At 47.6% G+C, this 10,919-nt stretch overlaps 1 protein-coding gene across 4 annotated transcripts in view; it reads right to left on the reverse strand.

Annotated features, from left to right (window-relative positions):
* CSTPP1 (centriolar satellite-associated tubulin polyglutamylase complex regulator 1) overlaps positions 1–10,624 on the reverse strand; it is a 113,593-nt gene extending 102,969 nt beyond the window's left edge. For 2 of the 4 annotated variants that reach the window (XM_069965874.1, XM_069965873.1), the window contains exon 1: positions 10,537–10,624. In XM_069965874.1, the coding sequence (XP_069821975.1) occupies positions 10,537–10,579 (43 nt within the window). In that variant the 5' untranslated portion in view covers positions 10,580–10,624. Of the gene's footprint in view, positions 1–1,143; positions 1,294–10,536 lie in introns of those variants that run through there. The other 2 variants (XM_069965872.1, XM_069965875.1) reach the window with 1 other exon arrangement.
* Between the last annotated feature and the right edge of the window lie 295 nt (positions 10,625–10,919).

Below are 10,919 nucleotides of genomic sequence, written 5' to 3' on the forward strand. Positions count from 1 at the left end.
CCAGTCCTCTGTGCGCACGTGGAAGTAGGTGTGTCCTCTGAAACACCCACAGCAGAACGGCGTGCCTTGGTGCCATGGATGTTATAGTCCATTTCTATGCTGTGTTATACTATTAAAGGGGTTATCCAGCGCTACAAAAAAATGGCCACTTCCTTCCAGAGACAGCACCGCTCTTGTCTCCAGCTTGGGCAGGGTTTTGCTGCTCAGTTCCATTAAAGTGAATAGAGTTTAACTCCAAACTGCACCTGAACTGGAGACAAGAGTCGTGTTGTCTCTGAAAAAAAGTGGCCACGTCTTTGTAGCGCTGGATAACCCCTTCAGGGTACAAACCCACACCGTATACGCAGCAGATATGCAACAAATACGCAGCAGATTTGATGGTGCAGATTCGATGCTGTGTTCAGTTATTTAGTTCTAATCTGCTGCGTATTTGCTGCGTATTGCAGCAGTAAATACGCTGCGTATACGGTGTGTGTGTTTATACCCTTAAAAAGTCAATGTCATTTTGCAAAGCTTTCGACATATCAGACACGTCAAAAGTTTTGATCAGTCCAGGTCCGAGCGTTCAGATCTATACCGATCGGCAAAACAAGCAGAGAGAGGGCCGCACAGCAACACGTCCTCTCCCAGCTTTGTGTAAGAAAAAAAAAAAAAAAAGACGCGCTTCATAGACTTACATTACGAACACGTCTCTTTTTTTAACACCGAGCGAGGAGTGCGCACGCGGGGGGGGGGGGGGGGGGGGGGGGTCTTCTCCCCCAACTCAGACCCGGACCAATCAAAACTTTTGACATGTTTCTATGACATGTCAAAAGTTTTGTAAAATGACAGTGACACTTTAATAAACCAGGACATGATTGTTGAAAGCTTCAAAAGTGAGTCCAGCTTCTTTATCTGGAGGTCTTATATGTAATGAAGTGAAACTATTGAAGTATAAATCACAGCACTATTCCCACTCCATATGTGTCTGAAGTGTTGTTACCATTGAACCTGGTGGAGTTCATTTAGATTGACAGCTTGTTAACTGTTGGAGTGCCAGGATCTGCTGAACATTCTGACAATCCCTCAGCCTGCACATCCCACATGGACTCCATATACAAAATACCACAGTAAGCTCAATCAGAATAATACAATGATAGTTACCTGATGCTACAACTGTTTGTAGTCACACACCCCAACACGCGTTTCGATGGCTCACAGAGGTACACTGTACCTGTGCTACCTGCTCCTACTCATACAGTGTAGTGAGGATGCAGTGGTTAGACACCTCCCCCCTGTCAGTCATGTGATCAGTGCCATAGTGCAGCGTCATGACGTCAAGCATGACGGGCCTCCAGGCCAGACCTGCCCATGTCACCTGACATGTTACCATGGCACTGGAGACGCTCTCACAGAGGATACAGAGATGGGGGAGGGTGCAGCAGTGCTATATTGTGCTGGACAGTAAAGGGTGGTTAACCCATGAAACAGCACAGTGTTTATGGCCTAGTATGCCCATACTGAAATATAAATACATATGCAATGTGAACCCAATCTAACTATTATTACACATCAATATAATCATATATAATAACATACCATTATACCCCTGATCATATAATCTCTCCAAGTAATATAATACATCAAGTGATGTGTCATATAAATAACATCACTGAAAATAACCATAATACATACTATAAATATAATAAAACTATATCATTCATAAAGAGAAAACAAAACATGTGACACCAAGAAATACATATACATCTGTATACACAGGTATAAAAGTGCATGCATGCAATGAAACTCACCAGGCAAAACCCTCTAGTGTAGCACAACCCCCCCCCCCCCCCCCCCCCCACACACACACACACACACACACAAGCACACACACACACACACACAAGTAACAGAACACACATGTATCCAATCAATGTTCATGATCAAAACCATGGACAGCGTATAGAACCCCCTGTCAGCTCTAATGGATTTCTGATAGGGAAACCTTAGGGTACAGTCTGTGCCTACAGCATGCACATGGGAACAGATAGGAGGCAGCACTATCTGTGTCTGCTTTAGTTACAGGTAGAGACAGGGAAGCAGTGCTATCTGTGCCTACAGCATGCACATGGGAACAGATAGGAGGCAGCACAATCTGTGTCTGCTTTAGTTACAGGTAGAGACAGGGAAGCAGTGCTATCTGTGCCTACAGCATGCACATGGGAACAGATAGGAGGCAGCACTATCTGTGTCTGCTTTAGTTACAGGTAGAGACAGGGAAGCAGTGCTATCTGTGCCTACAGCATGCACATGGAAACAGATAGGAGGCAGCACTATCTGTATCTGCTTTAGTTACAGGTAGAGACAAAGAAGCAGTGCTATCTATGCCTACAGCATGCACATGGGAACGGATAGGAGGCAGCACTATCTGTGTCTGCTTTAGTTACAGGTAGAGACAGGGAAGCAGTGCTATCTGTGCCTACAGCATGCACATGGGAACAGATAGGAGGCAGCACTATCTGTGTCTGCTTTAGTTACAGGTAGAGACAAAGAAGCAGTGCTATCTGTGCCTACAGCATGTACATGGGAACAGATAGGAGGCAGCACTATCTGTGTCTGCTTTAGTTACAGGTAGAGACAGGGAAGCAGTGCTATCTGTACCTACAGCATGCACATGGGAACAGATAGGAGGCAGCACTATCTGTGTCTGCTTTAGTTACAGGTAGAGACAGGGAAGCAGTGCTATCTATGCCTACAGCATGTACATGGGAACAGATAGGAGGCAGCACTATCTGTGTCTACCTTTAAGGCCCTATTCCACCAACAGATCTGACGACATATTATCTGCCAAAGATTTGAAGCCAAACCAAGGAACAGACTATAATCAGAGACCGGGCCGCTACCAAGGGGGGGCCCGCGAGGCCCCCCTTGCCACTGTACTGCTCCCCTCCCACTCCCTCTTGTGACCGCAAGCAATGTTTTGCTTGCGATCACAAGAGGCAGGCTGGGACAGGCCCCCGGCTGACTTGCAGGGCTGGGAGCATCACGTAGGCAAAAAAACAGGTCCCGCGAACCCCGCCCCCTCCGCCGCGGGAAGCCCGCAAGCTCGCGCATGACTAGAAGACTAGAGAAATCATTCAGGTGAGTATAGATTTTTTTGTTTTAAAGGGCATGATTGGGGGTGTAGTGGTATGATGATGATGGAACAAGAGGATGATGAGGGGTGTAGTGGTGTGATGATGAAGGAACAAGAGGATGATGAGGGATGGTGTAGTGGTATGATGATGGAACAAGAGGATGATGAGGGGTGTAGTGGTATGATGATGATGGAACAAGGGGATGATGAGGGGTGTAGTGATATGATGATGGAACAAGAGGATGATGAGGGGCGGTGTAGTGGTATGATGATGGAACAAGAGGATGATGAGGGGTGTAGTGGTATTATGATGGAACAAGAGGATGATGAGGGGTGTAGTGGTTTGATGATGAAGGAACAAGAGGATGATGGGGGGGTGTAGTGGTATGATGATGAAGGAACAAGAGGATGATGGGGGTGTAGTGGTATGATGATGAAGGAACAAGAGGATGATGGGGGGTGTAGTGGTATGATGATGAAGGAACAAGAGGATGATGAGGGGTGGTATAGTGGTATGATGATGGAACAAGAGGATGTTGAGAGGTGTAGTGGTATGATGGTGGAACAAGAGGATGATGAGGGGTGTAGTAGTATGATGATGAAGGAACAAGAGGATGATGGGGGGTGTAGTGGTATGATGATGAAGGAACAAGAGGATGATGAGGGGTATAGTGGTATGATGATGAAGGAACAAGAGGATGATGAGGGGTGTAGTGGTATGATGATGGAACAAGAGAATGATGGGGGGTGTAGTGGTACGATGATGGAACAAGAGGATGATGGGGGGTGTAGTGGTATGATGATGAAGGAACAAGAGGATGATGGGGGGTGTAGTGGTATGAAGATGAAGGAACAAGAGGATGATGAAGGGTGTAGTAATATGATGATGGAACAAGAGGATGATGAGGGTTGTAGTAATATGATGATGGAACAAGAGGATGATGAGGGGTGTAGTGGTATGATGATGATGATGGAACAAGAGGATGATGAGGGGTGTAGTGGTATGATGATGGAACAAGAGGATGATGAGGGGTGGTGTAGCGGTATGATGATGATGGAACAAGAGGAGGATGAGGGGTGTAGTGGTATGATGATGAAGGAACAGGAGGATGATGAGTGGTGTAGTGGTATGATGATGAAGGAACAAGATGATGATGAGGGGTAGTGTAGTGGTATGATGATGAAACAAGAGGATGATGAGGGGTGTAGTGGTATGATGATGAAGGAACAAGAGGATGATGAGGGGTGATAATGTTTCCTGTATACTGGTATTATTGGTAATATCAGTCTTGAGATATATATACACCAATAGCATCGAGAAAGGGGGGGGGCCCAAGCTGACCTCTTGCACCAGGGCCCAAGAGACATTTGCTACGCCCCCTGATCAGAGAACAGGTCATAAAGAAAAGACTGGATTTCTCCTCTTTTCAAATCCACTCCTGGGTTTGGCTTCAAATCTTTGTCAGATAATTTGTCATCAGATACCTGTTGGTGGAATAGGGCCTTTAGTTACAGGTAGAGACAGGAAAGCAGTGCTATCTGTGCTTACAGCATGCACATGGGAACAGATAGGAGGCAGCACTATCTGTGTCTGCTTTAGTTACAGGTAGAGACAGAGAAGCAGTGCTATCTGTGCCTACAGCATGTACAGGTGGACAGATAGGAGACAGCACTATCTGTGCCTACCTTTAGTTACAGGTAGAGACAGGGAAGCAGTGCTATCTGTGCCTACAGCATGTACAGGTGGACAGATAGGAGGCAGCACTATCTGTGCCTACCTTTAGTTACAGGTAGAGACAGGGAAGCAGTGCTATCTGTGCCTACAGCATGTACATGGGGACAGATAGGAGGCAGCACTATCTGTGTCTACCTTTAGTGACAGGTAGAGACAGGGAAGCAGTGCTATATGTGTGCAGTGTCCCAGAACAGCCCTTCTTATGCTCATATTTTTATTATAACCAGTTCTGTTCTGGAAAGCTATGGTCAACTGCAAACTGCGTGTATTGTGTCACCCCTGCAGTATTCAGGTCTGCCATTTCAGTCATTTATTGCATGTGTATTCAGGTATCAGTGTCTAATGGTATTATGTCGCGTCCTAGTGTTCAAGGATGGTACTTCTCATGTATATTCCTCTGCATATGCCTAATGGTGTGATGATGCAATGGCTGGCTGTCACGTGACTGTGCCCTGCTTCCATGGTAACACCAATGGTCATCGAGCTTTTGACTGGGGTTACCATGTGACTTCCTGTGCTACCGCAGTCTTGTCCTCCACCTTCAGGAGACAAGTTGTGTTTGTCCTCTCTCCCTGCTAAGAGAGAGGCCTGCGTTTTGCTCTGCTGCTCCAGTCCACTGGCTGTGTTCCTGTCTCAAGTCTCAAGATTCTCATCTGGGTGCCGATTCTTCAGTGATTCTTCAGCTCCTCTCATCATCATCTTCTCAAATCATCAACAGCAAGTTTTTTATTCAAGTCTCATTCCACCCAGCATCTTATCTTCAGTATCACTATTACTCCCATCATTCAGCACGCTACTCTCACAGCCTATTGCAGCATCACCCATTACTCTGCTTTGTTCAAGATTGGCTTATTCCCGGTTGCATCCGGAGAGACTGTTACTACTAGTTACCACCGTTGCAATAAATGTACAACTACCGTTGTTTCTGAACCTTGGCATTGGTGCCCTGACTAAGGACAACGAGGAATCGCACGCCCAGTATTCCCGCATGGTCAGGAGCCCGGTTTCCAGCTGTATCACCCTTGTGCCTACACCGTGACCACATTATCCTACAGCTGCCCCGGTTCCTGCACCCCCACAACCATCTACACTGCGGAGTGGCCCCCACGGATCAGGGTGCTGCATTTTTGGCGTCACGAACAGGATTACGTTTACATTGTGTGCCCCAAGGCTGTGCCGCAACCCCAAAGAGACTTTGCTATATCACTATGGGGGTAATCGAGGCCCTCAGGGCCCTAGACTGTACACAAGATGGCCGCCGTCTTCTTCAATTTCTGGCTGCGCCATACCCCGGAGAGGAGGGGGTTAATTGCCATGCTGCCAAAGCGCGGGAATCGCCCGGCGCCATAGACTTTGCATTGACTGCTCCTGATTGGCTGCCTGCGCCAGATGACATCACTGTTACCGGGCAGACTCTGGAACCTGATCCTCCAGCCCTCTGCTCCTCCCCTTCCTGCTACAAGATACGGTCAGAGAGCAGCAAGATGGCGACCCGCGAGGACGGTGCGTGTGTGGCTGCTACCGCTACTCTGCCTATGCGGCCTGCCAGTCTGCCTGAACTGGATCCGGCCTGCCTACTGGTCCCACTCCCGTCCGATGACGACTCCAGCTGGGGGTCCGCTGCATCAGACACTGCCGGTCCCAGTCGAGCTTCCAGCCCGGATCTCGGCCAGCAAAGCGAGGACTCCTCTCCGAACCCCAGCCTCTCCCCGGAGCTAGGGCGCTCCAGCGACTCGGACTTGGCCTTCTCGACTGGGGGATCCACTTCGCCTGACTGCGATTTCAGAGTGAGTACTGACACTCCGTGGGCCCCTGTCCCCGTCCCTAGCAAGGGAAGAAACTCCAAGGCCTCCTGCTTCACAAGCCCCTGGCGGGTCCCGGGACCTAGGTCACCTCCCTTACCTCAGTGGGTGTTTCGGGATGAGCCAGCCATCCTTAAGTTGGCCGAGGAGATCCGACAGGCGCTGTCCCTGCTGACGCCTGTTACTAAAGCTGCGCCCGCTATGGCTACCCCAGCGCCTGCAGCAGCTACCACCGCCCGGCAGTTCACAGCAGCCCCTACTGCCGGTGATACCTTCTCTCCCCAACCCGGCCTAGCACCGGAACCACCTCCATCTGTGCCTTATCCAGATTATGCCCCGCTGTGGGGTCACCCATATACCCCCTATCTGGAATCTCACGCTGCATCTGAGCGGTTGTTCATCCGCAAGTTGGAAAAGCCCCGACCCGGTGCTGCCCCCCTGGAAAGGAGGAGAGGAACCGTGACCAAATTTGACAAGCGACGGGGGTACGGCCTGGTCATGGATTCGTACACCGGGTTACTAGTGATGGTGAATAGACGAGCTGTAATGCGGGACTACCAACCCGCCTATCTCAATAACCTTGTTCCTGGAGAGGTGATTGAGTATACCCTGGTGGGATCCCCGAAGGGTCCATGGGCTGCAGCAGTCACCCGGCCTAAGAATCCGGTACAGCGGCCATTCCTACCAACTCCCTCAGAGGACTGGAACGAAGATTGGCAGGATTTTAAACCGTTGGGTTCTATCACTGCTGCTTCCAGGGCTCCAGGTTCAGCTACCACCGCAGCCTGCTCTGCTGCCTCTGCTGCTGTGGCTAAAGCCGCTTGCTCCACCACTACGGTCACCTACCATGTGGTGCCCATCATCTCCCCCGTCACCACAGTGACCCCCAGCGTTGTGGTTACCACCGCGTCTGCGGACGCCTCTGCTCCAGGGTCCCCACGCTTCTATTACCCATGGGAGAAGGAAAAGCAGAGGAAGGAGAAGGGGCCTAATGAGGTTCCTCCTGCCTCTTCCCAGTAAGTGGTACAAAAGTCCTTAAACTGTTTTCCTTTTCAGTTTTGTTTGCTGTGTGAAGTTTGCAACATTCAAGGTTCGTGCCTGGTCCTCCTGACCAAGTTCCCTTATTATCATCCAGCTATGTGCTGATGGACACTCATTGACCAAACTGTTCTTCAGTGCCTGTCCCAGAGCCTTTACATGGACGATGGTGTATATTGCCTAAAGAGACTCTACCACACAGAGACACTTACCCAGTTCTTCCTAGAGCACTTTTCATGATTATGTGATTGTCAGAGGTTTATTATTGTATTTCATTATTGCACTTCAGTATTGCACTTCAGTAGTCAAAAGTCTATTTTCTTGTCAGTCATATATATATATATATATATTCCTACCTCTGAGTAAGCAGACAAGTCATTTAGATAGTCTCAGAGTAAAGTGTGTCTTTTGAAAAAGTATTTTCTCACAGTGTATATTTTCATGTCAGAGTCAGACAGTTTCCTCCTCCTCTGAGTAAAGAAGTCAGTCTACATATTTATATCTATAGCCTCAGAGAAAGTCTATTTTCTAAAGAGTGTATTTTCTAAAGGTTTATTTTCTAAAAAGTGTATTTACAGAAGAATCTTCTATTTTCTCCATGCATGATATTATTATATCTACAGCTGGAAAGATTATTGGGGCCAGTTTTCTTCAGATGTCTTCAGAGTTATGTGAGCCAGTTCTCCTCCAGACCTCGCAGTATTTGTTGTCTTCTGTGTTTCCCTTCCTTGTGTTTCTAGTGTTTGTTCGCCTCTGTCTTGTCCCAACATAGTAGTTGCTACACATAGTCATACTCAACCTTTACACTTGTCCATACACATTGCACCTTGGATACCTTTTCGTGTGTTCGGCCTATGGAGTGCTTGTGTGGTATGATTGAGTGGTGTGTATGAGGGTACCCAGATGTATGTTTGCATTTGTTATTTTATTCTTTCTCTTCCAGGTGTCCAAGACACTTCACCCAGACACGCCATGGTAGTACACAGGTCTTCACAGGTTTCTTTCCAGTAGGGTAACTCATTTTCATTGGAAACCTACTGTCAAACTGGCTGGAATATTGAGGGTCGCACGCCAGCAGTTAAGTAGTCCTGACTTCCATGTCAGATGGTCCACCACTAACTACCTGTAACCAGAGTACGTTAGGCACCCCTAGGTGAAGTCCTGCCACTAGGGTTTTTCTTTCTCATTCTCTCTCTCTTGTCACCTGTGCCTTGAGCGTGGGAAACACACATCTACACATTCACTCACACTAACATGCCTTCCCCTTGTCTTGTTGTCCTGGTCCTCTATGTTCCTTCGGCCACATCTACCTCAGCTTGTGGTTCGCCGAGGTCGGCTCATTTCTAGTAGGGAGGTATGCAGTGTCCCAGAACAGCCCTTCTTATGCTCATATTTTTATTATAACCAGTTCTGTTCTGGAAAGCTATGGTCCACTGCAAACTGCGTGTATTGTGTCACCCCTGCAGTATTCAGGTCTGCCATTTCAGTCATTTATTGCATGTGTATTCAGGTATCAGTATCTAATGGTATTATGTCACCTCCTAGTGTTCAAGGATGGTACTTCTCATGTATATTCCTCTGCATATGCCTAATGGTGTGATGATGCAATGGCTGGCTGTCACGTGACTGTGCCCTGCTTCCATGGTAACACCAATGGTCATCGAGCTTTTGGCTGGGGTTACCATGTGACTTCCTGTGCTACCGCAGTCTTGTCCTCCACCTTCAGGAGACAAGTTGTGTTTGTCCTCTCTCCCTGCTAAGAGAGAGGCCTGCGTTTTGCTCTGCTGCTCCAGTCCACTGGCTGTGTTCCTGTCTCAAGTCTCAAGATTCTCATCTGGGTGCCGATTCTTCAGTCATTCTTCAGCTCTTCTCATCATCATCTTCTCAAATCATCAACAGCAAGTATTTTATTCAAGTCTTATTCCACCCAGCATCTTATCTTCAGTATCACTACTACTCCCATCATTCAGCACGCTAATCTCACAGCCTATTGCAGCATCACCCATTACTCTGCTTTGTTCAAGATTGCCTTATTCCCGATTGCATCCGGAGAGACTGTTACTACTAGTTACCACCGTTACAATAAATATACAACTACCGTTGTTTCTGAACCTTGGCATTGGTGTGATCATTGGTGCCCTGACTAAGGACAACGAAGAATCGCACGCCCAGTATTCCCGCATGGTCAGGAGCCCGGTTTCTAGCTGTATCACCCTCGTGCCTACACCGTGACCACATTATCCTACAGCTGCCCCGGTTCCTGCACCCCCACAACCATCTACACTGCGGAGTGGCCCCCACCGGTCAGGGTGCTGCATGTGCCTACAGAGACAGGGAAGCAGTGCTATCTGTGCCTACAGCATGTACAGGGATAGAAATCAAGGACAGTCTATATTCACCTACATACTGTATAAGAAAAAAAGAGATAGGCATATCATTTCTGCATATAATTTTTAGTGAGAGACTAGACTGCAGTAATAACTGTGTCATATTAGACATATAGACCTACATATTTTGTTAGTAATATCTGCCCCTACATGATTTATAAGGAAAAACGTGTGGCAGTGCTATATGGGCTTCAGTAATGGTGCTGAACATTGTTTATATAGACCAAATCTGTACAAAGATCTCCTCATGGTGTCACAATGAACATGTGGGCTGTATTACCAATTATCATGAATATCTGATCAATATATGAACATTTGCTATAAGCATATATGTATTTACATTACATTTTATAACTGGACTGAATTGCTTTTATCTCATTTGAAGCTGAGCCCGGAACTATGTACAGGTTGCACACCATTGCATTATGGAGCAGTCTTACTAGGTAGAATAGTCCTCACCCAGATACTCCGGCCCAGGCTGTAGCAGACGCTCCGGGCTCATCCTTCTGCTACCGGCTTCTCACAGAAAGGTTGTCTTCTAGTTACGTCATTGATCAAAGGTGGAGGTTCCAGGCCTAGGTGTCTGCGGTAACCATAGTAACAATCAGATCCCGTGCAACGTAAGTATCTTCCGGAGGGGAACGTCTATACTACAGTTACATTCCGTCACTAGGCAGAGAGGCTTGCAGGATATTCATTAGCACTGGTTCCTACTTGAAAGTGACCCATACTTCAGAGTTGTCAGCTCTAAGACATCTTGTGACATACGGATCAGGAGAAATACTGAACGTGTGAATGCCGCCTAAATGCCACAGGCCTTTGGGACTAAAATAGAGAATTGA

The sequence above is a fragment of the Dendropsophus ebraccatus genome, chromosome 4 (genome assembly GCF_027789765.1).
Source record: "Dendropsophus ebraccatus isolate aDenEbr1 chromosome 4, aDenEbr1.pat, whole genome shotgun sequence".
Lineage (NCBI taxonomy): Eukaryota > Metazoa > Chordata > Amphibia > Anura > Hylidae > Dendropsophus > Dendropsophus ebraccatus.